Source organism: Grus americana, chromosome 1, assembly GCF_028858705.1.
Source record: "Grus americana isolate bGruAme1 chromosome 1, bGruAme1.mat, whole genome shotgun sequence".
NCBI lineage: Eukaryota > Metazoa > Chordata > Aves > Gruiformes > Gruidae > Grus > Grus americana.
The window spans coordinates 148,660,227-148,687,109 of NC_072852.1; the positions used below are offsets into that span (position 1 = coordinate 148,660,227).

The 26,883-nt window shown below is 42.5% G+C and overlaps 1 protein-coding gene across 10 annotated transcripts in view; it reads left to right on the plus strand.

Moving 5' to 3' along the window:
- The window catches only part of MAP4K4 (mitogen-activated protein kinase kinase kinase kinase 4), a 168,826-nt gene that overhangs the window by 110,022 nt on the left and 31,921 nt on the right, over positions 1-26,883 (plus strand). For 7 of the 10 annotated variants that reach the window (XM_054824401.1, XM_054824392.1, XM_054824428.1 and 4 more), the window contains exons 6-16: positions 188-278; positions 1,812-1,942; positions 6,095-6,149; positions 8,567-8,645; positions 10,606-10,781; positions 11,460-11,532; positions 12,002-12,212; positions 19,514-19,675; positions 21,787-21,873; positions 22,568-22,792; positions 26,142-26,303. In XM_054824401.1, coding sequence (XP_054680376.1) covers positions 188-278; positions 1,812-1,942; positions 6,095-6,149; positions 8,567-8,645; positions 10,606-10,781; positions 11,460-11,532; positions 12,002-12,212; positions 19,514-19,675; positions 21,787-21,873; positions 22,568-22,792; positions 26,142-26,303 — 1,452 coding nt within the window. The remainder of the gene's footprint in view (positions 1-187; positions 279-1,811; positions 1,943-6,094; positions 6,150-8,566; positions 8,646-10,605; positions 10,782-11,459; positions 11,533-12,001; positions 12,213-19,513; positions 19,676-21,786; positions 21,874-22,567; positions 22,793-26,141; positions 26,304-26,883) is intronic. The other 3 variants (XM_054824419.1, XM_054824467.1, XM_054824461.1) reach the window with 1 other exon arrangement.

Consider the following 26,883-nt stretch of genomic DNA (forward strand, 5'->3'; position numbering starts at 1 on the left):
CCGTTAGGGAAAGCTGTGCAGGCGGTGTGCTGCTACAAGGCTCCCCTGGGTCCCATTGCACCCAGCCGCTAAGCAAGAGCCTGAGACCCAGTGCCATGGGCTTTGGGGGTGCTGGTATGGGTAGTCTGTTGTTAAGCCAAGAGCCTAGCTCTGATGTCGTCTCCTTCCTCTCCTCTTCTTAATGCAGGGGTTGGCACATCTTCATGCCCACCACGTGATTCACAGGGATATCAAAGGACAAAATGTGTTGTTAACTGAGAATGCAGAAGTGAAACTCGGTAAGTAGGCATACACATCCACTTCCTCATTCATTCAACCTTTGTTTCTTATGTTCCCAAACTGACTTTATCCTCTAAGAGCCCTGTGACATGTTCTGTAGCTTGTGTACTCTGTCACTGCTCCTGTGTGAATCAAGGCTCTGCACATATTTCTTCTTGCTTTGGGAGGATGGCATGCATTTTGTTAGAAGATGTTGGCTTTCATGCCAGAATCGGTGAGGGGATCGTTTTGTGCCCCCCCCACAAGCCGTGCATGACTTGGGTTGGTTCTGATTCTCTTTATTCTGGACTTGGGAAGTGATGAGAGTCACTCTTTTATTTGGCTTTAATTAAAATAGCACCTGCTGTGCAGGTTCTGGACACAAAAATACAATCTGGATGGCACTCTTGAGGGAGCTGTGGCATCAAATTCAAAACGCAGTTCCAGCTCTGGCATGCCTGCTGAAACCCATGCTCATCCCTGGCCTCTTCTCTCCCTTCCAAGTGGACAAGCGCTTTTTTTCCTTCTCTCTAATCTGTCTCTTCCAGTTACCGCACACTTTAACCTTCTGTGTATCACACTACATTCACCACCTTTTTTCGGTTAAATATAGAGCCATGCTGAAGCCCTCCCACCCAGCCCACATCCCTTCTGTTTTGCATTACACCTTCCTGCAGCACAAGGCATGGGAAGATGTCCCGGCTGCTGGAGAGGAAGCTCTCAGGAGAGCTTTCCTCCTTTTGGTCCAAAGTGGAGCACAGTAGCTCCCAAACCGTTGCTCCCACCAAGCTCATCTACACCTGTTTGTCAGTGTCGCTCAGATGATGGATGCAGTGAAGCTGACACAGCCCTTCTAGGGCAGATGCAGTTACTGGTATAGAAAGACATGTATCACTGTTGGTGTGAGCAGGGAGAACTGAAGGGAAGAAAACACCCTTATAATGTAATTGCCCTGTAATGAAATGGGCATCCCTTTTGCAACCCTTGTGTGCGTGTGCTCAGAGTTGGCACCTCTTGAATAATCCTCATCTTTTGCTCCTATCGACGCATCTGCTCTGTATGTTAGAGCAGAGAGCAATTCGCTGAGCAACAAATCATTTTTGCTGTCTGATTTTAGAGCAGAAAAGGTGGGCATCTGAAAAGGAGACGTGTTCACACATGTGGTTTTCCCACAGCATGAGAGGTACCTTTGGGAAGCAGCTCCCTCTCTATAGACAAAGGGGCTTGGCTTCACCATTTGGGAAGGGAATGGCCCTTCCTCAGCCTCCCAGGCAGTATTTTTGCAGCTGTACACTCCCTTCTGTACAGGCAGGCCGGTGAGAGGTGCAGGAGAGGTGGTTGCACGCTGCCGTGTCCCTTGACACGTGTGGGCCAACACGTTGCATATGAACCACAAAGGCTCGGCTGCCTCAGTATTAATCATATTATTTCTCCTCAGCATCGTCCTCCCATGTGGAACATTCACAGGGTTTTATTTCCAAATCACCTTACAGAAGTAATCACTGCATTATTTTTCCCCCTCTTACTTTATTTTACTCTTTTCCCACCCACAGTGGATTTCGGTGTGAGCGCTCAGCTGGACAGGACAGTTGGCAGGAGAAACACTTTTATTGGAACTCCATACTGGATGGCTCCAGAAGTTATTGCCTGTGATGAAAACCCAGATGCTACGTATGATTACAGAGTAAGAGAGTCCTGTTCACAGAAAAAACCCAACCCAACATACAAAACCCATACACTTGTAGTATGAATGTTCACGAACGATGGCAGGTTTTGAGATTTCTTATGCTTTGTAGAAGTAATACTATTTTGTGTAGTTACATTCTTATTACAAGAGTACAAGGTATGGGTCACTGTCAAATTGTTTTAACAGTTGCTGTTACTTGTATTATCATAGCTTTGAGCCATAAGTAGTATAGGAATTCAGGATGCTGTAGCTGCTCAGAGAAGGCAAAAAAGAGTTTAACTAGAAATGCCCGTGTTCTCAATTTGTATAATGATTGTACATTAAATTGTGTTAGACTATGTCCCAGTTATTGTAGTAACCCAGAACAATGCATTTTAGGTGTTGCCTTAAATAGAACCACCGTCTGGAGAGCCAGTGAAGTACAGAAGGAGCTCTTTAAACTGTGCCTATTCCTGATTTCAGGATACATATACGTGTTGATAAAAAAATACCCATCGCAACATTTATCAACAAGGATCATTTTTTACATAGTTTGCTGCAAACCAAAGATTTAATTACTGCAAAACCATAATTGGCTTGATGGTATTTACACTACCCTTAAGAATATTATGTATGTGTATTTAAAGTTAAATTTCTCTAGTAAAAGGATATTGTAATCTTAAAAATTCTTCTCAGCTTGCTTTAATGAAAGCACAAGGAAAGAAAAAATTGAAAATATGCTTTTAAAAAAATCTTCGCTTAGACTAATGAAGTTGTTCCAGCTCTTAACCAAGAAGGGCAACAAAGGTATCAGAAAGCCTGTGATTAAGGCCTTACAATGAATTTTAGAGATGAATATCAATTACATCAATTTGCTGAGATTGATAGTGGTGTTAGCTATCAGTATATTTGTGTATGTCTAAATCTATTTAAAAAACCAACAGATTATTTCAATTGGTGTTTTTGTACCTTTTGAGTAAGATTGATCAGATTGATCATATTTCTCTTGATTTAATTGCTTTTTAAATCCATCAGCTCATTGTACTAAAGATAATGCTTTATATCTTTGCGGATGGAGTTATTAGGGGTGGCTATTAAATTATCTAATAAAGGAGGAAAACTCTCTGCAATATTTGTTAATGCAGTCATGATATGAAAAATAACTCCTCCTGCCTCTGAAAACACCTGTTTATTGTTCCTGGTGGAGCCTGTAGGGTGCTCTCCTCCCAAAAAATCATGGTTGAAAGATTTTGTAAGATCACAAGGCTGTGCAGTTTAGCTTAAATGGCTGGGTTGGACCAAGGGAGAAGATTGCCTTGCTGGGTCTGAAAATGCAATTGTTAGAAATACTTCTCTGCTTGTAGTATAAAAGAGCTTATTTGCTCATTAGTTTTGACTAATTTTTTAAAAAAACACTATGATGACCAGAAATGAAGACTGCTTTGCTCAAGAACAGCTCTCTCTCAGCAGCCTCCTCCAGTGTTTTGGCCCTTAAGCTGCGGCAGTCTCTGGAGTTGGTTCCTCGCCAGGACTTTTCCAGCTCTTGCCTATGTTTCACCCTCCTGGCTCTCACTCAGGCTCTCCCTAGTCAGGGGTGCTGGCCAGAGGTGGTACCTTGAAAGGCTCCCACTGAAGGACTCTTGTTCCATAACGTTTCAAGCAAAGCTGAGAGATGGTAGGGAGGGAGTGTTCGTTTTGGCTGCAAGCAGTGTGTCCAACAGAGGCTTCTTGCAGTATTAGCAATGATGGCTATTCCCCTAGATAAAGCTATTATTTGACTATTGGGACTAGAAAAAGTTTGGGACTGGGTATATTCCATTAATCTGTATTTGTTTGCTTATTTGCTGGTTTAGACACTGAAAAAGACTTGCCAGGTTTGGGGGTTTTTGCCCCGTACTCTTCATAGTCTTTCATTTTCTCTCTTTTGTTTGGGAGAACGGGTATGGTATGTTCTGTGAATCTACTGTAGGGAAATCACAGAATCATAGAATACCAGGTTGGAAGGAACCTCAAGAATCATCTGGTCCAACCTTTCTTGGCAAAAGCATGGTCTAGACAAGATGGCCCAGCACCCCATCCAGCCGAATCTTAAGTGTCCAGTGTTGGGGAATCCACCACTTCCCTGGGGAGATTATTCCAGTAGCTGATTATTCTCATTGTGAAAAAATTTTCTCTTGTGTCCAACTGGAATCTCCTCGGGAGTAACTTGCTCCCATTATCCCTTATCTTTTCCATGTGACTCCTTGTAAAAGGGGAGTCTCCATCTTCTTTGTAGCCACCCTTTAAGTACTGGATCATGATGATGATGTCACCCCTAAGCCGCCTTTTCTCAAGGCTGAACAAACCCACTGCTCTCAGCCTTTCCTCATATGGCAGGCTTCCCAGTCCTTTGATCATCCTGGTGACGCTCCTCTGGACCCTCTCCAGTCTGTCCACATCTTTTTTTGTATAGTGGGGACCAAAACTGAACACAGTATTCCAGGTGTGGCCTGACAAGCGCTGAGTAGAGTGGGATAATGACTTCTTCATCTCTGCTGGTGATGCCCTTGTTGATATAACCCAACATCCTGTTGGCTTGCTTTGCTGCTGCAGCACACTGTTCACTCATATTGAGCTTGTTGTGCACCAGGACCCCAAGGTCCCTTTCTACAGAGCTGCTCCTCAGCCACGTAGATCCCAGCCTGTGCTGCCCTTGTGGATTATATATTCCCAGGTGCAAGACCTTATATTTGTCTGTGTTGAACTTCATAAGGTTCTTGTTAGCCCACTCTTCCAGCTTATCCAGGTCTTCCTGCAGGGTGGCTCTCCCTTCCGAAGTGTCTACTTCCCCACTCAGTTTTGCATCATCTGCAAATTTCATCAGGGTGCACTTGATCCCATCATCCAGATCACTTACAAAGATATTAAACAGCATTGAGCCCAATATCGATCCCTGGGGGACCCCACTTGTGACAGGTTGCCAGTTCGAAAAAGAGCTATTTACCACCACCGTCTGGGTGCGGCCAGTTCCCCACCCACCACACGGACCACTTGTCAGTTTTCAAGGAGGCGGCTGTGGGGAACCGTATCAAAAGCCTTGGAGAAATCCAGGTAGACAATGTCCACTGCTCGCCCCACATCAACTGAGCAGGTTACTTTGTCGTAGAAGGCAATCAGGTTTGTCAAGCATGATTTGCCCTTGGTGAATCCATGCTGACTTTTCCCAATTATGTCCTTCATTTGACTTGTGATAGCCCCCAGGAGGATTTGTTCTATAACTTTCCCAGGGACTGAAGTAAGACTGATAGATCTATAATTTCCTGGATCCTTCTTTAAGGCCTTTTTGTAGATGGGGGTGGCATTAACCTTCTTCCAGTCTTCTGGGACATCCCCCAATCTCCAAAGAGGCTTATTAAAGGTTATGGAGAGCAGCCTTGCAATGACATCAGCCAGCTCTCTTAACACCTTCGGGTGGATATTGTCGAGGCCCATCGATTTGCAGAGGTCGAGGTCCTGTAACAGTTCACATACCAACTCTTCCTTCACTGATGGCGGGTCCATGTTTGCATCAACCTGGATTTTTGTTCCCAAGTCCTGGGGCCCAACAGCACTGGTAAAGACAGAGGTGAAGGAAGTGTTGAGAACCTTTGCCTTATCAGTGTTGTTGGTGACTAATTCACCTCTCCTGTTTAACAGTGGGCCAATATTATCCTTCTGCTGCTTGTTTATGTACCTAAAGAACCCTTTCTTACAGTTTTTGACGTCTGTGGCCAATTTCAATTCGAGCTGAGCTTTTGCTTTTCTAGCTGCATTTCTGCACACCCTGGCAATGTCCTTGTTCAATCCTTTGTAAACAAGGGAATACTGAAAATTCTGTTGTTTCGTAGACTTAGATTTTGAGCAAATGTATTTTTCTTTGTCATAACGTGAATATATTTTATGTGTTATTAGAAAGGATTGTTTGCATACTCTGTGTGAATACGTGCGTGCATTTCTGCATATATATATATAGGTATTATATGAAAAGTAGGATTTTATGATACTGTTGCAAGAAAAAAGTGGCTTGTATTATTTAAAAAGCCGTGGTATTTGGTTTCAGTCTCACCTACAGGGCCTCTGTAAATAGTACTTTCTTACTGTCTGAATGGATAAATTCACCTACTAACATATGGTCTCTCTCTTTTTACGCAGAGTGACCTTTGGTCATGCGGCATTACAGCCATAGAGATGGCAGAAGGAGCTCCCCGTAAGTGATACGTGTGCTTCTCCAGTGGGCTCATTAAGACTGAAACATATACTTGGGAGATGCTGGTTGTAATCTAAGCCTAGTTTTGAGGTTTCTGAAAGTATCCACATGTTATTTCTGTTCTCTTTGGTTTTGCCTGCCCTATAAATATAAAATCCCATAAATAGCAATGCTTTTGATAAAGATAGGATTGTGTTTAAGCACTACAGTGCAGACTGCAGTAATTAAATTTCTATAGCAGGAATATTTGGAAGCTAATCGAGCGTCAGACTTCCTTCCTATGGGTAGTTTATTGTGTTTTGGAGTTGTGTCCCAATTTATGTATGGCCTGGCCTGGGATGCTGAAACCTCAGCTGGGGAGAGGGGCAGAGGGGCCTCAAGAAAACCAACCTTAATGAAAGAAGCATCTGTAGCAATTGTTCCTGTGTCGTCTTTCTGTCGCTCTGGGTAATGCTAACATTGTTTTTCCTTTTGTTTCTACCCATCAGTGGGCGGTGTTGATCTTAGTAGTGACGTGACTTAAACTGTAAATCCATCTTCCACACAAAGTATTGAACTTAATGGTCCCTACTCGACAATACTGATCCATTGATATGGGTATTTTTGACAGAGAAAGCTGGAAACCAAAAATGCACAACTTTTTATAGCTTATTTTCCCCTCATATAGTTATTCTTTCCAACTATTGAGGCAGACAACAGATAGGTGAGAGGAGGACAGAAGGATTTAAAAAGAAAAGAAATTAGGCACAATGTTTTGGCATTTAATGGTAATTTTTATGAAAGTCCTGATTGAACTAGCAAATATGCTTACCCTCACCCCCAACTGGAGCTCTGTATTTAAAAAGTAACAGTCTAAGGTACCTAAGAGTGAGTTAATTAAATTTTTTTACTCATAAACAACCACCACCACCACACCGTAGCCCAGCTTGAAACCTCTGTCTTTGCAATAATCATGTTGAAATAAAGTATCGATATTTTCCTAGCTAAAAAAAGGTCATTTCATTATAGCTGCTGCCTGATTTTTTTGGTTGTTGTTAACGTAAAATTTATAAATCGAATCACAACGCTCTTGTTGTGATTCATGTTTTAGGAGGTCTGATGGTTTGGGTTTTGGTTTTTGGGGTTTTTTCTTCCTAAGCGCACGTTTGCCTGCATGCCCATGTGAGAGCTGCTCCCAGGACACCTCAGCCAGCACTGTGTTAACGACATTTGAGCTACCACTTGACCTCCTTTTTGCCGTACCTTTTTGTTCAGTGCATTCGGTTGCCTGTATGGCTTTCAATTAAAAGCTGGGTCTGTGAGTTTTTTGTAAGCTTGGTATTGGACAATAATATTTTTTCATTTCCAAACCAAAGCAGAGCTTGGATCCTTTTTGTGTAAAAGCACAAGAGGGGCATTTGAGAAGTAAGCGAAGATCCAGTGTAAATGCTGAACAGCTCTTGCCTTGGTCTGTCCTCTGGCATGTGGGCTCTGCCTCCTCCTCCAGTGGCGGCTGAAGAGTCCATCTCTAAGCTTGGTGGTCGGGTGGGATCCTCAGGCATCCAGGGGCTTCTCTGCCAAGGTTGTGGCCCCTTATTTCTGAATCCAGAATCCTCTTTACATCAGTCTGTTTCTCCTGGATTTCTGTTGCGTGGAAAATGTTACCTCTGCCTGCAGCGATCATTTAGGCTGAGACTGATGGTGCGAGGGTCAGGCATAGGAAGGTGGTTAAAAACAGGATTTGCCTCTAGTGACCTTTCTTGGGCAGCCTCTCTCCCTGCGCCCTTGTTTCCCTGGTTTGGCTCTGCCGTGGTGCTTTGCTGTGGAACAGGAGGAAAGGCTGTCCAGCAGAAATCCCGGACTCCCACTAAGTGTCTGCTGAAACCAGCAGGACTTTTGTCAGAAAAAGTCATGGGCTTGCATTTCAGTTCTGCAGGAAATCCTTTTTTTTTTTGATACAGACCCTTCCATGCTTCAAAACTGTCAGGCCTTGGAGTAAAGAAAATCTCCAAGTCTGGAGAGTAAAAATGAGGCATCCTCCATAATGGGAGAGAAGGGCAGGTGGAGGGAAGTTTGCATGAAACAGTAACCGTGTCATTTCCTTCTGCCATCGTCACCCCCCAATATTTTATTGACCGGAATGTAAGTTAGATGATTTGGGGCTGGAGGAAGACCATGCACAGATGTTCCCATCATGGTTGATTCTGAAGGTTAATCCATGCCTCGATCTCTTTCTCTTTTGGGCGCTGCCCTTGGCACGTTTTGCTGTGGAATTGTCGTTTCGGGCTAATTCCATTTAGCTGTGTTGCTCTCTGCATCAGCTGTGTGTGCGGTCGGGACGGTGGGAATGGTTGTGGAAGCTGAGGCCATTGTATTAACACAGAGCAACTAAGCCAACGTCTCTATGTTTCTGTTCGGTTTTGTTTTATTTCCTTCAGCACTTTGTGACATGCATCCCATGAGGGCACTCTTTCTGATACCCAGGAACCCTCCCCCGCGGTTAAAATCCAAGAAATGGTACGTATTGGTTATATCTTGTTTGTAACCCTTTTTGTAGCATGATGCTTTCTTGTATCTGATCACATGCTGTTTTGTTACTGCTTCCACAGAACCGTAAAGCAATTTAAGTTTGCAAAAATCACTCTATTCTTATCTTTTGTGCTGCTGAATCAAAGCATGAAATAAAAAGCATGCCTTGTTTATTTAGTTGTGTTTGTCCCAGAGAAATTTCATCTCGAATTATGTGAAAATAAAAACCAAACTTTTTTTTCTTGACAGAGCAGCATCTGTATTAAGGTGACAAATGGATCCATATTTTAAAAAATAAGCTCCCGCAGCACTCTTAAAATGTAGTATGTTTTCTCAAATGTATCATAACACAGAAACAGAACAGTACTATAGTGATCTAGTTGCTAAGTTGAAAGGAGCTATTAAAACTAATGAAGGCTTTCATTATAATTATTGTAAACGATTGGAATTGAGTGTGTGCTTCTTGCCAGCTGAGAAGAATCCATTAGTATTGGAGGATTTCCTCCCAGTTACTGGTTACAACTGGCACATAGGAAACAAAAATACTCCCTAGAAAGAGGTTTCATATAGATTGAATGTGATCACAGGATGCTGTGATCCTGTCAAAGTAATGAAGTGATTTGACTGCCTATTCAATATCAACATAATATAAACTTGGCTTGCTTGCTGGGCTTGGTCTTTGCCTGGATTGACTTATTTATGCATTTGTACTGTCAAGGCATCCCTCTCTCATACTTGCTTTCTGCATAAGTTAAAGGAATAGAGATGCATATACAGTATTTGCATAAGCCTTTCATGAACCTATTTATTTAGAAGAATAACACTTAAGGTGTGAGGAATAAAAAACCCAGTGAAGTTACCTTGAATTGAGCCTCTTAGATTACAGTAGGAAAGTGAAGCGATGGATGGAAACTGTTGTTGTTTTCACACTTAACCATGTGGTAGAGGTGTTTGCTGCCTAAGTACGGGAGCAGGTTGAGAGCACCTAGCAATCAAAAAGTGACTCTGGCCAAAGCCAGCGCTGCTGTGACTCAACTGTTTTGATGGTGTGCTCAGTGTCAGGTTATGAGAAAAATGCGGTTTTGAATATTTCCATTACTGGCATTTTGCAAGGTGGCTTATTTGGTGGCTTCTATCTGGAGAAGTCCTCTTTCAGGAGTTCAAATGAAGTGCAAATTTATGAAGGTGGTGCTTCAGCTTAGCTAACTTCCGTACCTTGTTGCTTCATGCGGTGTGCAGGAGGAGCTCAGTTCAGTTCATGCCCTTAAATTGCATCAGTGAGAATCTGACCCCAAGTGCCTGTGTTGAACAGACAATGCTATTTAACACCCACCTGTTGTTCTACGAGGATTATTTTGTGTGTGTGGCTCTTCAGGTAAAAAATAAAATACTCTTAAATTCTCGCAGACCTATCTCAGTGAGCCCAGGTGCGTACAAAAGCAGCGCAGTGCTGCTCGTGTCAGGGGAATGCTGGCCGCAGTTCTTGTGGCTTTTGGTATGTGGTATGGCTGTTCTGAAGCAGACATGCCCTTAGATAGCATGGGCAGGTGGAGACACACCAGAGCTGCCCTGCCCGTGCTCCAAGCAAGCTGGATGCTACCCAGCTGTGGTCCAGAAGTAGCAGAGCTGGGTTTGCATGATTTGCCTTCGCTAATAGATCCTGCCTTTCAGGGCAATTATGCCTGTGAAAGAGGGCACATTACTGCGAGGCTGTGCCTAAGCACTGCAGGTATGTTGGTATGTGTCCATCCAGCCCAGTGCTCAGCTGGAGCCCACTCAGCTCTGTTTAGGAGGCACACTTGTAGACAGCACTTGTACCATCCTTTGGGACCTGATGCTCTTTGAGGAAAGGAATTAGACTCTGAGGAAGAACAGAAAAAATGTTTGAGCTGAGTTTTACCTGTGATCTTGTCTTGTTTTGGTTTTTTTCCCCTCTCTACTTTCTCAGGTCAAAAAAGTTTTTCAGCTTTATAGAAGGCTGTCTAGTGAAGAATTACATGCAGCGACCTTCTACAGAGCAACTCTTGAAACATCCCTTTATACGTGACCAACCAAATGAAAGGCAAGTCCGAATCCAGCTTAAGGACCATATAGACAGGACCAGGAAGAAGAGAGGAGAGAAAGGTATGCCACTTCTAAAAATCCACTATTGCAGCTTGTTAAAAATACGTATTTTTGTCCTGCTTTGCATTCTAAATCCCCATGCCTAGAACAGCTCCGAACAACCCAAGCCCTTGAAAGATTCTTTTTTAATTCATGTTGCGATTATCAGCAGGCTCTTAGGTTTTGTTCTGTCCTCTACAGAGAAAGTATCAATTTCAAGTGTCTTATTTTCAGATAAATTTACTCCCTTCTGAGCCACTGCCTCTTTCATACAAGCATTAAACAGTATTTAGGAGGATATTGGCATATATGCCTTTACTTTTTTGGTCTGTGGTAGGTTCATTCCTGGAATCATGCCATAAATCAGACTCACAGAAAATAACCCATCACAAGAGCTATGAAGTGAATGTCTCAGGCAGCCTGTTCTCTTTATTCAGGTGGTGCCGAAGTTCTCCAGGCGTCTTGTCTTACATGTAAAACCTGGTGATGTTCAGGGAATTCACTGGAAGTCTGCTGCAGAGCACGGTGCTGCTTTACAAGTGTGGGAAGATGGGCTGGTATATGCAGAATGAGTTCTAGGGTCTGTGACAGATCTCACTGAAGGGGATAGGAACTGGTTCATTAAGGCGCTACTGCAACTCCTCACTGTCCTAAAACGAAAGATAAGCGCTATCTAGGCTTTTGTTTCTTTTCCGTTAGATGAGACGGAGTATGAATATAGTGGAAGTGAGGAAGAAGAGGAGGAAGTGCCTGAACAAGAAGGAGAGCCAAGGTAATAATTGCTTTTGGGAGGGCTCTGGGCAGTCCATGCCAAGTAAGTGTAAAGGTCTGTGACTATAAATCAGGGGCACGCTTAATTTCTGTCTCCTATTAAATGCACGCACAAGCCACACAAACCACCCAAAGGGTTTGAATACCTGTACCGTGACTGCTAAAGGTTTTAAAGCTCCCCCTCGTATAGCTTAGAGCCAGCAAGCTCTGGATGGAGGGAGATTTATGGCAAATATGATTGGTCAGGGGCTCCACAATGTCAGAGTTGGTCCTTATTTTGCTTGGCCTCATTTCACGCCTTCCACTGAGAGCGTGTATTTGACATGCATCCAGTGTCTTTGCTCCGAAAGCAACGAGATTAAAATTTAACATCATGCTATATTTTATTAATGCTCCCCATCTTTGGAAAAGGTATTTAATGGCCCATCAGGCTTTATTGTACGGGAGGCTTTAACATCCTCTTGTTGCAGTTCCATTGTCAATGTGCCTGGAGAATCAACCCTCCGACGTGATTTCCTGAGACTGCAGCAGGAAAACAAGGAACGATCCGAGGCCCTTCGGAGACAGCAGCTGCTGCAGGAGCAGCAGCTCCGTGAGCAGGAGGAGTACAAGAGGCAGCTGCTGGCAGAGAGGCAGAAGCGCATCGAGCAGCAGAAGGAGCAAAGGAGGCGGCTGGAAGAGGTAGAGACAGGAGGCTGGAGCTCAGGGGGCAAAAAAAGCCCCTCTTCCAGTTGTCTTTCCCATTCCCACGCCCATTTAAAAAGAGTTCCCTGTAGCCCAGCACATCTCAGGAAAGAAAACAACGTGTTCAAATCCACTGGCAAATGTAGAGCAAAGCACTTAAGTCCATGTCTGGCTACTTAAATATGAGCCATCTTCCAAAGCATTTGAATATCCAGCAGCTCCTATGGAGGCAATGGGAGCCAAAGCTGGGTTGTTTGAAGGTATTTGGGGGGAGGCTGTGTCTTGGTCTCTGTTCCAAAAAAGAGGCAACATGTCTAGACTTTAGGTAGCTGTAAAGAAGGGGAGACATTAATTATTCCTAGACGGATTTTTTTTTTTTAAAAATAGGCAGTGCCTCAAGATTACTTTTTTGGGGGCCATGACATGCTTCAAATTTCCCTTTAAAGCTTTCTCAAACATCTGTCTTTGGCATTCATTCATGGTAGGTAGAAGCCTATTTTTTATTTATTACTCTCTCATGCATAGTAGCATGATGACTAAAAGCCACCTAGATTTATAAGTATGATTTATAAATTAGTGTTAAAATTATAATTCTGCAAAAAAATACAAATATGCAAATCATACTTTTGTGATATGGTAAGTATGCAATTTGCATACAGTACCTGAAGATAAAAGAAAATTAATGTATACATGCAATATTGTTCTGTCATACTTTTCACCTCCTAAGATCTCACGCGCGTTTATATACGTGTAGATGGAATATGCAGTGTGAGCTTCAGAGGTAGGAGGATTTCAAACCAGCGCTTCAGGCCAGAGCTGGGTATGACACAGAGCTGAAGTGAAACCAATCTTCTGCCTCCTCAAGAAGTTCAGGGTCAAATTCCAGTCGTCCTTAAATGACCTCTTGCTTGAGTCGCTGTTTCAACTGTTCACTTAGCAATGATGGAAAAACTACACCCAGTCTGGTTTTCCAAATCCTGGTAATGTTTAAGGAGGATGCTACAGGACCAAATGTTGATTTGCATCCCGTGATGTGTTTACATAACACATAATACAAAATTCCAAATAGGTTTCAAGGTCACATTATGCTCCTTATCTCTCTTTTTCAATGTGCAAGTGAGTTTAGTGCTGCTGTAAGAAAGGATTGGTAGCAAAAACTCAGCCACACATGAAGCCAGGAGGAGGGACAAGGGGGAGGCATATAAACTCCATTTCTCTTCTGTTTTCTTCCCCACCCTTCTGAGATTGCCAAGATAAACATCGTAGCTCTTCCAACTGTTGTTAGACTCTGGCTCTGTAGCAATTTTGTTGGGGGAGCAGATAATAAAAAGGGGCTAGGAAAATAGAGCATGGGACAATATGAAAATAAAATATTTTATTGATATTTTCAAAGGTGGGCAAAAGTTGAGATACTTAGTCTCTAAAATGTTGCTTAGTATGGGAATTAATTAGTTCTTTTAAATGCCTCTTTAATCTCCAAGGTTCTGCAGGCGGTACATTTTTGGCAAGGAAGGGGATTAAGATTAAATTATCTAGGTCATTTAACTTTAGTAATCAATGCAACCCTTAAAATCTGGAAATTCTTTTTAAAATAAAGGAGATGATGCTGCTAGTAAAGGAAAGAAAGCAATGCACCTCTTTTCTGCACAGGGTTGAACTTTTCGGGGATGTTGCAGAAATAATAATTTAATGAACAATTAAAAAGAAAAGGCAGTTACCTGAAAGTTATGTTTGATCAGTGCTGCTTTTTAAAATACAAAACAGAACTAACAACTTCAGCAACCACAAGCCGGCATGTAATGTAGGTTGATGTATTACTGAATAAGGTTACACGGGAAACCATGTAAAGTTTTTAAGAGAAAAGCTTTTACCTTTTATTGAGTTTGTAACCTCAGCCTGGTTCCCTTAGAATCATAAATGTGAATGATGAGCTATAAAGGTTTCCTTTGCAGGTGGTGGGGTGGGCATGCTGTTCTTCAAGTGAATTAAAAAAAGAAGGCCCACAGTGAGTTTTCAAAAAACCCCTGCTTAGTTTGTTGGATCTTGTGTTGGAAAAATGTATGATCCCAAGTGATTTTTAACATAACAACAGCCAAAACAAGCTTTTTAAGATGGGGGAAGGGTGGTAGACACATATTAAGATAAACATCAGTGTTGTGACACAATTGAAGGCCAAAATATTGAAATGTGGTCACTTTGTCCTTAAGTCACCCCCCTGTTTTGATGAAGCCAGTAAACAATGATAAACTTGTTAATGTGAGTTAAGATTAGTGTCAGGCATTGAATCTCTGGGCTTCCATCAGTTTGCTGACATTTTTACCAAGCCTTGCTTTCTTGTAATGTTTCCTTGTGTAGAGTAAATGGGTTTACCTGTTTAACATTCTTTGGGAAGAATTTCATGCATTAGATAATCTCCCTGGACAAGTTGCTTATGCTTCCCCCTCCCCCTTGTACCTCTCCACTTCCTAAATTAAAATTGAGGGCTTGTTCTTACAATGCTGGCACGGAGCCTAGCCAGTTTTGACCGAGACTGTAACAGGAACAGTGTTAGGACATCTGCCAAAAACTAATTCTCAGCAGTATTAGAGAAAAAGATTACTTTTTAAAAGGTGTATAGGTGACTTCTGAACCTCATTGTTGCAGGAACCTTATAATTTGTGTATTAGTTAGGAGGTGGAAATGATAAGTGGTCAAAGTGCAGAAAATTACCTGAAACATTTTGGGAAGGGGATTATTTGTCCGACCCCCCCTTTAAAAATCATATAAAGACTAGTTACATAAATATCAGTTATATGACATATAAGTGTTTAGGTGGTTAAAACAAGAAATCTCAGCAGTTTGTGGCTGTTTTAACATGTGTCTGTGTTTCTGTTCAGCAACATGGAGACACCAGTGCTCAGTGTGACAGGTATCGAAAGGCATTTGCATTTGTACTTTGCAAAACTGAGTCTGGTTTGGGAAATTAAGAATTAGCTGTGGTGGAATCCCATTCTGTGTGGACCTCCACACTTCAGGATAACTTCATTAAATGGTGTCTGTCCCTGATTATGAGAACCTAAGAGGGATGTTTTTGAAGTGGTAGGTTGTAGCTCCATTGGCAAGTGGTACAGTCCAGTAGAATCAGATTTGTGGAGCACAATAATTAAAGTGCTGTGGACCCAGAGACTTCACTCCACGTGTTTGAAGACAGGAGGAGTTCCTTTGGATTAGCTGAGGTCTAGACTGCATGCCTGCTTGTGGTTGGAGTGCATCTGCCCTTTTAATTTCATCCAAAAGGAGTGGTTGGCACTCCAAGACATCTTCAAAATATGAAACAAAACCTGGTAAACGGAGATGATTGGATGATTCACTTCAAAAGAGCACTCCTGATCTGAACCAAGATGCTAATGTAGGTGTACCTGCAGGCGATTTTTACCAGGGCTTTGTTTCTTTTACAGAAGAGATTATTCATATCTACTTAATTTGAATTTGCTCACAGTTTGGATTGGTACTGAGTAAGAAGTTCTACTTCTGGTTTGTCTCTAGTGTGGACAAAGCAAAAGTCTCTTTATTAATCTTTCCAATCCTCTTCCTAAGCTGATACCAGGCTACCTAATTCTTTGTGAAAAAAATCATTAATATATGTATTTATCAACCTTCATCTAAGACAGAGTAATAATATTTTATGAATATAAAATTAGAGGGTCTATATTTATCTTCAGCAATTCACTGTATGAATGAGGTCCTGAATTTGTTGGTATACGCAACTGCATATGTAGTTGCATTGCCCCCTCCTGGTAAATCACGCTCTATTGCATGGTCTTCCAGTTTGGAGATGTCAGGTACCATTATGAGATCGTCATTAAAGCATCCTAAAACTGGACACGGAGCCAGAGTATTTACACTGTATTTTCTGTATGTTTTCTTTGTTATTGGCATAGAAAATGCTAGTTTTGTGAAATGCAGAAATGTGAGGCTGTATGGGTTCTGTCAAAATAGTGTTTTGGCATCTCTGAAGTTTCTTTAAAGCGTTCCTGCCCTTACCTTCTGGTTAACACTTAGCTCCTTGTAATTAAGCTTTTCATCTGACACGTACCATATCCAACTAAAGAAGATCTGGATATGCACCCATAATTTCAGTGAATCCAGATCTATACCTGCTGTCTATTGGACAACAGTGTTTTACATCAGGCCTTTTTTGTAGTGCATGATAAGAAGTATAGTATCTAATAATCACATTTATTAAATTCAAAAGCCTAAGTTTTATAAACAGAACTGACAGTGTTTTTAACTAATGATTTTCCCTGCCCCTCTCCCCTCCTTCGGGCCAGTCGAAGGAACATGTTGACCAGGGCTTTGGTGTATCCTCGTGGAGGAGTTGCTAGAGGCAGTCAGGAAGGTGACCGTGTGCCAACAGAAAGATGGTAGGAAGTCAACTAAAGGGCTGCTTCTGAAGCCAGCTTGGGTCAGCAATGGCTTGCCACCAGCCAGCTTTGCCATCTCTTTGACAAGATGTAGGCTAGGACCCGAGAGATGCTTGTCACTGTAGGTTTCCTTTCCCTGGGCTTGTTAAAAGTAAATTCTCCTTTGTTAGCGGCCAGTAGTTCGATGCTCAGGTTTCAAAGGCCACGTGCAAAGGAAGTGAAATATTTCTCTTACAGCTAGGACTAGGAATAAGTGGATGGTGTGGGGTGTCGGTGCGGGACTCTCTGGTGCCGGGTGCCTCCCTTCCCACCTGCCTGGCAAGGGGCTGAGGCGGTGTCTGACGGGAAGGTGGAAGCGATGCTGAGAAACCCCATCTCTCTCTGTACTTTGGCGTGTAGACAGTAACACATTTGTGCTTTGGAGATTTGACTTAAACGCACACTGGTCGCAGAGAATCCTTCTTTTTCGCTAGGTAATAAATGTCTACTATTGGTGCTGAGTGAGCAAAGTGGCTCAAGGTTTGCTTAAAAATCTTGTCTTTTAACAGCTGATTTTGTTTATTTCATGATGCCATCGGAAATCAGGTCTCAGTCAATTTGTAATTTATTTTTTCTCATATTAAGTTCAGTTATTTATAGTGATTGCTGAATACTTCTCCGTTGATTTAAGAAGCGATGAATTTGTTTCATCCAAAAGACCTAAGCTCTGCCCATCTTCCTTGTAGTGAAAACAATGCCATCCCAAGATCTGCAGTACATTCACTTAATAATGTCAACACAATATCGTTAGACAGACAGGCTTCATATGTTTAAGAAGTGTTTGAGATGATACATGTGCATATTAACCAGTCAGCAGTGTGCTGTCTCTTGCATCCTCAGGGCAACAGAATTATTGTACTTCACATCTTAGTTTTCTTAAACAAAGAGCCTGTCAGACTTGATTAGCCAAGAGGCACCTGAATATATTGACTTAAATATAGAAATTGTTTGACACAGATGCGTATATTCAGAAATAAAAGTGCCTCCTTAATCCTTTTATAGTGCTTAAAAAATTAAGGAGGGGAAGCAGTGAAACCTATGATATGCACCGCGTGCCATAGCTGCCTTGCAGCACTTTTGCTATTTTTATATCTACATTTATTGAAGAGACCTTGCTTAAGCAAGAGAAAAAAGGCTGGTAATGCATTTAGTTAGGAGAGGAGATGCAAGAGCAAGGAAGCTGTGTCTCTGAGAAGATACAGAAAATGTGGGGGAGAAAAGAGCTTATGTCTTGTGGCACGGGAAAGTGGAAGAGATGATGATGCTACAGGCCAGGAAGGAAGGCGTTGTAGTTACAGAGTGGGCGTATTTGAACAGTGGTCTTCAAGAAAGTTGCATCTTTCCTAAAACTGCAGCCAGTTAAAGAAAATGGAAAAGCAGTCTGTTTTATTTAATACTACTAATTCTTAACCATCTTTTTTTCCCCCCAATGTTTCTTCTCAACTGTCATGTCAGTGTCATGTATCGATTCCAGAAGATGGAAAAGGCTGTTGAGCTTTCAGTTACTTCATAGTCATGCAGGGTAATGTGCTGAGCAGAGAAAGCTCATCCCGTGAAGTAAAACAGGGAGTGTAGACTGGCCTTTGCTTGTTCAGTTGAGCACAACTATGAAAAGCAGACCAGTAACTGGATTTGTGAACCCAAATAAAAGCTTCGTCTGAGTTCTCTTGCAAGGCTACTTGGAGTGCCTTAAGACTGGCAAATCTGTGACAGCTTTGTTTCAACAGAAATTGCTGATAGTATTAACCTTAACCTAAATGAGAAAAGGAATAACCAACGTAGGTTTTCATTTTGTTCTTGGGATTAAATTTGTGTCTGCTTTTTTTGGTTTTAAATTTCTTCTATAATTTTTTAGCATATTATAGAAATCTATAATGGAAGTAAATGTTACAGAGATATTCCCAGATGATGGTTGAACAGGAGACAGCTGGGTCTTTTGACACTTAGGCAGTTGTGGGAGGCTGCCTGGGATTTCGAGGTAGGTGGAGTAACTGGATGCTTCTGTAGAAGTGCAGGAAGAGTTGGTCACGAATGTACAGGCATTTAAAATGTCTCTTCTGAAGTCATACGTGGTGCTCTACAGACATAAATGAGTCAGTTCATGCTTTCTAGAGCTGTTTTCCAGGTTCTTTTCAAACTTGAGCAGACGTATTAGGACCCGTTTGTACTTGGGTCATGCATGAAAGCTTATCTGTGTAAGTGTAAAAGCGTAGCTCAGCTGTTTTTCCTCTTTTACATACAGGTGCTTTTGATGTTCTGGGAGGGGCTGAGGTGCTGTTGGTCAGCCTTCCTTCTCTCTTAGGCAAAGTTTTGGGCAGTGCATTAAGTCAAGGTTGGTTGTTGGGCCAACACCACCAAATTCTTAGCAGACCATGAATTGTGTTACAAGAGAAGCTGCTTACTGAAAGCTCAGATAGTTGTCATTTGAGTTTTAGTTGATTCAGTGGGGCTGATAGTTCCCTTCTGGCAACATTTAGATAATGTGTTGGAAGTAAAAAAATTGTCACTCTGATGAAGATTAGAATTCAATTGTTGTTCAAAGACTGAGATTTCAGTGTGAGCCTCTCTTGAAGAGCAGCAGTGGGCTTCCACACCTCAATTGTGAGGAATATGGTACGTGACTGTGCATGTGTGCGTGAAGAAACCAGAGAGAGTAAGCGAGGCTGCTTCTAGGTATAGTTGTGTGCTGGGTATGAGTTAGTTTCCTGGTGGATCACTTGCATAAAATGTTTTGTCACTCAGTTGCAGAGCTTGCCAGTCCTGGTAAATCCCTCTCTTCACAGTAGAAAACAACTCCACCTCTTTCTTTGATAACAACAAAAGTAAAACTTTGTGGTTTCTTTTCCCTTTTTGTAGCAACAAAGAAGAGAACGGGAAGCTCGAAGGCAACAAGAGCGTGAGCAAAGGCGGAGAGAACAGGAAGAAAAGAGACGTCTGGAAGAAATGGAGAGGAGGCGTAAGGAAGAGGAAGAGAGAAGAAGAGCAGAGGAGGAAAAGAGGAGGGTAGAAAGGGAGCAGGTGAGTCCATGATACAGATATATGCACAATAGGTGTGTTTCTTCTAAATTCTAATTTAATTTTTTAAAAATTAGTAAGCTTAAAGCAGCTTAGAGGCAACCTAACGCTGTCCCTTTCATCTTTGTTGTCTCTGACAGCAAACGCACTAACATAGATTGTAGGGCTTTATGGAAAATTCTGGCAGCCTCAATATTCCCTCAAAAAAAGAAGTCTTGTTGCAGTACTCATTCTAAATTCAGCTCGTGCCCCTGGGCTTGACTAAAAACCATCAGAATTGGCAAAATCATCACTGGAGCTGAAAATTGTTTCTAGGCTTGTCTTGCTGGATCAGTGGTTCTTGCAGGACATGCCCCTGTTCAGAAGGCCTCCCAGAGAAGGTCAGCCCTGTTGCGTGTCAGCTTCTGGCACCCAGAATTGGTCAGATGCTCGTCATAAACTTTGAATATTCTGAATTCCAGATGGAACCTTTGAGCTGCAGAGGGTTTTTCTTCCTAAAACTTAAATATGCAATCTCTCTCTGTCTTACTCTGTCTGTTTAAAACCAGCTCTAATAATGTATGCCAGTTCAGGCAGCAAGTATATCTTTAGTTGTGTCAGGGTGCCCTTAATACATTGAAAGTACAGGTGAGAAAACTTTTAAACCGTCAACTTCAGCTGCTATATTTATGCATGAAATCTGCATGTTTTAAAATCCTTTAAAAACTTGAATCAGGGTGATAATCAGGGTCATAATTACTGTGCATGTACTGCAAAATACTGATCCCAAATAAAGGCCCAAAACTGCTGTCCTAGAGGCTGATTGTAAATTTCCCATTAACTTAAGGAATCCTGGTTTTGGCCTGATATACCTTAATTTTTTCTTATGTAAATTCACTGCATTTGAGATCATTGATGATTGTGTTACTGGGGAATTGTATTGTGTTTATGTATATCTCAAAGATGTTTGAGTCAAAAGGAGAGAAGACTAACCAATGGGACTAAATATATGGAAAATCTCTAATTACAGAACAGCAATTTGCTTTTGGGCAGACACCGGGTATTCCCCCAGCTGCTTTTTAAACTGTTGAAATGCTAATTACGCACAGTGCCAATAATGACAGACGGTTAATTGACATGGCCAAGCTGAGCCACTCTGAGATATTTTTTTTTTTTCAGAAGAAAAGACATGCCCCCTCTTAGAATTTTTGTTAACCCAAACTATGGCTCAGCCAATGTGCGTAACTACAGTATAGTGTATCTCATCAGTCTGTCACAAGACTTTCTATAGCTCCCATCACCGTATCACTGATCCATTAATTTCTTTATGCATACACTGTAAACGTGTGCGTGTGCTTGTGTGTGTGCGCATGCACATATTACATACTTCCATTAATTGCATGATAGGATGTTACCAGCTTGGGTTTGGTGCTTCAGAGTGTTGAGGAGTTCTTAGGGGGTCAGGTGAAACAGCGGGTAAACCTCTCAGCCTGTTGAGGCTGCAGGTGAAGAGATGGCTAGATTGCAAGAGCAAACGAGTTTGGTCTAATATCTGTTTCCTGGTGGATGTTTGTTTGTGTCATAACCATCGCATAATTCAGCAAGGCTGGCAGCGTCTGCTCAGGAGAAGCTTCTGGTGAGGGTGGCAGGGGAGATGGCAGGGCAGGTCCCACTGCACTTGGCAGAGCCCTTCTGGGGGAGCTTGCTCCAGCTCTGCCTACACTACGCCTGGCTCTAGCTGTTGCTAACAGTTCATCGCACCAGTGCAACAAACTAATGTTTAATACAACTTGCATGTGACTTTGTGTTGGCTGTGTTGAGTCGACTTGCTGTGTTTTAACTTTCCAAAACCTTCAAGTGCATTTTGCTGCTTCTTGAAACCACTTCCAAAACACATAAATGAGCTCTGGCCCATGCCGGCAACATTTGCAGGAGTCCAAATTTCAGAACGAAAGGGCCCAAAATCCGATACTCAGGAGTCAGGGCTTCCTAAATTGTTCTGCAGGCACTAATCCATCCTGAAGTGTGTTTCTCGTTAAAGCTGAACTGGGGAAGTAGCGTGTGGTGTTCCACCCAGGGGGTTCTAATGCATTCCTTTTGAATAAATTTATTGCTGGGTAATTTCTATGTGACAGGAGTATATCAGGCGACAGCTAGAAGAGGAGCAGCGGCACTTGGAAATTCTACAGCAGCAGCTGCTCCAGGAGCAGGCCATGTTACTGGTAAAGCACTGTACTGTATCTGTTTTGTTCAGTAGCTATAGGATCCATTTATCTGGCCAGTCCTAGGCTTCCCTCAGTCGGGCACAGCTGCACTGACAGTATGACAACAAAGGAGCTTGATTAAAAAGCCATTTATGCTGGCATCGTGGGCTGACAGGCACATATGGGAAGTGCTGTATGGTCACACTGCTTTCTGGGCAGTAAGAGGAGGCTTTATGTTAAAGTGGAACAGTTCTGGTGTGGTGGTCAAGTTTCTGAACAGACCTTGGCATTCAGTGAAGAACTAGAGTGCTTATGTTGCAGATCAAAAGCACACATGATATGTAAATCCACCCCGGGATACAATGGCCTAGTGTTGGTCTAAATCATTGTTTTATGAACTTTACACTGGATTTAGTGTAAATAACTCTTTTTTTTCTTTTCTTCCTTTAATAAAAATCAGTTTTGACATAACTCTCCAATCATGTCAAGCTTAGCAGTACACTCTCAACTTTCCCAACACGAGACACATGCCATATTGGTCTAACCTAGCTCTTGGCTATACTTTAACAATGAAATAAACAATCAAAATAAAAAAAAAAAAACATTTAAAAGCAACAACAACCAGAAAGGTGCATTTTTAACGGGATGGATAGGGACACATCCACCATACAGTCAATGTCATGTCTTGAATTGCTCACGTGTTCTCTCAAAGGAATACAGATGGCGAGAGATGGAGGAACACCGACAGGCGGAGCGACTCCAGCGCCAGTTGCAGCAGGAGCAAGCCTACCTCCTGTCACTGCAGCACGATCACAGGAGGCAGCAGCAGCAGCAACAGCAGCAGCAACAGCAGCAGCAGCAGCAAGAAAGAAATAAACAAAGCTATCATACCCCTGAGCCAAAACCCCACTATGAACCTGCTGAAAGAGCGCGTGAGGTAAGTCCTGCTTCTGGGCAGGATTTTGCTACCTGCTCCTCTGCCCCTGCCTGTTGGCATCATGGTGACTGTGGTTCTGCTGTAGTACAGTCGGAGGCCAAAGCGTTGCTCATAATGGGCAGGCTCCTGGTTTCCAAACCTGAGGGGTACTTCCAAGTACTTCTGTTGCAATCATTGGGGTTCAAAGTTTTGAGATATAAAGGGTGGAAAGAAATTCTGGAAGGCTGCAGACTGAGGGGACCTGGTTTTGGAAGCAACATGTCAGGAAGTTAATCTCATCTGTGCTTCATCAGACATACTTTCACAGGAAGCACTGGTGCAGTTGGCAATCTGTGTCTCTGGCAAGTACCGGCAATTGGAAATTGGGAGGCAACTGGAAAGCATGAACCTGTGAGGGATACTTGCACACAGCACCTGTTTACACATTGATGCCTTAGCTCATGCTCTTGGAAATTTCTTTCTCATGAATACAAACCTGAATTCATTAGTTTCATTTCTGAAGTGTTAAGTATTCTCTCCTGAGATCACGTCTGACTCTCAGAAACTCTGTGGTGCTGCCTTCTTGGACTTTGGGCACTAACAAGTCGATCTGAAATCATCAGAGCACTGTTTGTTTCAGTGAGTGGTCCCCTGTCTTCACTGGTCCACGAGTAACATTGCTAAGCAAGTAATTGCCTCTTTGATGCATCCTTGGCTGTCTTTCAGCAGTCTTATGTTTCCCCTGAGCACCATACTGCCCACAAACCACTAGACTGGGCAATACTGGTCAAAGCTCTTAATAGCATTCATCACCAGCATGTGGGAACTAGGTAAATACATTTTGGAAGAAGAACAAAAAAATCCTTGGGCTATTGAACATGATAAAATAGCTTTCAGTCCATCTTTGTCCAGTAGTGCTTCATTGCCTTTGAAGTATTGCTGTTTGGGCTTGGTGAGCACAAACTCATGTTCTTGTAAATGCTGTTCTCCAAGTTCTTCATAAACCATGTTTGTGCTATCTCATCCATTCCTCTTGGTGGTTGAAGTATCTGGTATGTCTCTCTCTCCTGGAAGAAGTTCAGACTTGTCCGGTATGTGGTAGTGCAGGCATGGAACCGGCCCTCCTGTCCTTGCTCCTGGCCTGCCTCGGTGAAAGCACAGTGCCAGACCAGCGCTCCTGTCCAATCTGAAGGCTAGCTTTGGAGGGATGCAGAACCGTCTCTGTTCCTTTTCTCCAATTTTCCTTTCAGAGTTGAAAAGGAGAGAAATTCCTGAAGTTTCAAAGTGTTACATCCTTTAACAGAACCACTGACAGCTACTTTTTTATCATGGTCTTTTTCTTTTGTAATTGCTCTAGCTAGAAGGAATAAAGTGAAGGCACAGAAAAATTGTGTTAGTAGTCAGATATTCCCAGAGATTGCTCTGTACGTGTGGTAGAAGTATAGCCATGATATCTTGGTGCCTGGCAGTGGAAGCAACAACAGTTAATCTTAAAAGGCGGCATTAGCTCTAATGTCATTCTGGACATTGGAGCTGGAGCGAGTATTCTGTGCCTCATACTTCCAGGTATACTGCTCTCCAGAGAAAGTCTCCAGCTACGGAGATGCTGACCATCAGGATGATAAGTGAAAGTGGGCTAACTTTCCTGTTCTGGCAAAGTCTAATGAGGATTAAGGTGTTTTGGGGTTTTTTTTTGCCATTCTAATGGCAATGGGAACGTAAGGGAAAGGACTTCTAAGACTGGCTCTGGGAAACAGAGGGGGAGACTAAAGGAAGAAATGAGGCTTAATACCGTTTTCTGGTCCAGACAGTCAGATGACTGGAACAAGGCCTGTTTCTGTCCAGGGATAAACTGGTTGTCTTCTTCCCACCTCTTGCCTGCTTTTAAGGACTTGTGGCTCATGCAGTTTTTGTGCTTTGTGGAGGAAACCTCCTATCATCTACAACTAGAGACATGAAAGCCTTTTCCTTCAGACAGAAAGACTTGGGGCTTTTCCTTGTTCTATTCATAACAAGGAGTCTGGCCTGTTTTTTAAACTTTAAAGGATGGCTCTGTGAAGTTGAACACTGTGGTGAAAATGACTGTATGGTGAAGATGCTCGCCTCCATTATGGTTTTATTTCCCTAGACATGGTGTATTTTGTGTAGACCTGGCAGAAGCTTGTCTGCTCGTTCTACATAGGCAAACTATTACTGTCTTCAAATTCTGGAAAGCAGAGGCAGGTTGGGTTTGTAAAACATTCTAGCTAAGGAGTCCTGGAAACTTGCCTCTGTCTTCTGACCTGGGTATATGAACAGCCAGCCTCTCCAGGCCATCACTGCTAGGGAACAATTAGGAAATCATCCCAGTACTGGATTTATGCTCCAGGCAAGGGTTAAAGCAAATCTTGTGAGCAGCATCTCAACAAATGAAATCAGCCCAAGCTGCCAGTTTGATCTTTCTTTGATGCTTTGATAAAGTACTGGGAGTTCAGGGTTCCTCAGCAGCAGAAACACACACACTGCTCTGATTCCAGCTGCAGACCATCTTAGGAAATGGGACGGTACTTCCTTTCTGCCTGGAGCCTCCCTCCATCTCTTGCCCTTCATACCACTTGCTTTGTTCGCAATGCTGTGGCCTTGGAAGAGGCAACATTTCTGCTTGGGAACCTCACTTGATGCTCTTTTGAGGACTGAGCACTTTCTGATTTAGTCTTCCCCTTGAAAAGCTCTCTAGGTTAGTGTACGATCACTTCTACGTGTTCCCGAGAACCAGAAACCAGCTGCTGGGGCAGTTCTCTGCAGTCTGTGAGGTCATTTTGGGACTATCTGATAAAAGCAAGGATGACCAGTCCTACAGTTTTGTACCTAAAGCTGAACAGCCTCCAGTATTACCAGATAGAGAAGCATATCCTGTCTCTTCTTGCACTGCCAAAGAGAGCGCAGGAGAGCAGATGATCAAATAACGTTGATTGAGTAAGATGGGTAACTACAGTAGGGGATGGCAATGGGAAATCTACTTTTATATTGTAAAGTTGTTTCTGTTTTCATATATCCTTTTTATTGTCTGTGAGGAAAATACTGAGGAAAATTCTGTAAGTAGTCTAGGCAGAAAGAAGCCTCATAATGGTCTTTCATCATATCACTTCACATCTTACTGCCTGCTGTAACCTCTTTCCCAGTATGGATTTTCCATATTAGCTTACTTGCCACTTTGGTGCAGTTCACCCTGTGTTTTGCATTGCTGGTGAAAGCAGTAGGGAAAAAATCACGCCAAGCCCCAAATGTATTTGGATTCTTTATGGTAAAGGAAAGGTGGTAGTCGCCTTCATGTTTCTACTGTAATTGGCTTTATTGACTCCAGGCTTAACCTTCATTTATTTTGGCTTAGGTGGAGGAGAGATTTAGAAAAACTAATCAAGGCTCCCCTGAAGCACAGTCTAAGCAGATGGGCAAAGTATTGGAGCCACCAGTGCCTTCAAGATCAGAGTCCTTTTCCAATGGAAACTCAGAACCTGCTCAGCCTGCCCTGCAGAGGCCAATGGAGCCCCAGGTAAGTGCCCAGGAAAATCTCAGTGAGCCTGGAGGAAATGCAGAAGTCCCGACATGTTTCATTCAGTTTTGCAGATCTTGGCACATAGAAAGTCTTATGTAAAGGGCAGCACTGTTACACAAAGCAGTTTATTCAGTAGATTTGCTCTTTGTCTGTTTTTTGCTTATTTTGTTGATAAACTGATTGGTTTGTGGTTTTGGTGTGGGGGTTTTTTTTAATGTTAGAACTAGATTAGAGCTATTGCATTCTGTTATTATCTGTGCCACAGAAGAATGGTGGGCTAAACAGTGGTGGCAGTTGCAGTACACTTTTACAATTCAGAATTTGATCTGTGCAAGATATTTACTACCAAAGAGTATGCTCAGGAAAGAAGTGAGCTGGCTTAGTTTTTTTAATTCTTGCGGAGAAAGCTAACTAAACAAGTGGGTTTTAATAGCATAAGCACTGCTTCAAAGATGTACAAAACATGACTAAGAAAAGCAAGTTTGTTGTCAGTAGGCTTGCAGTTGCTAAATATTGCTCTGTACCACTCCTGGAAAATCAAAAAGAGGTTGAAACCATTGAGCTGCGTGGCTGCCAT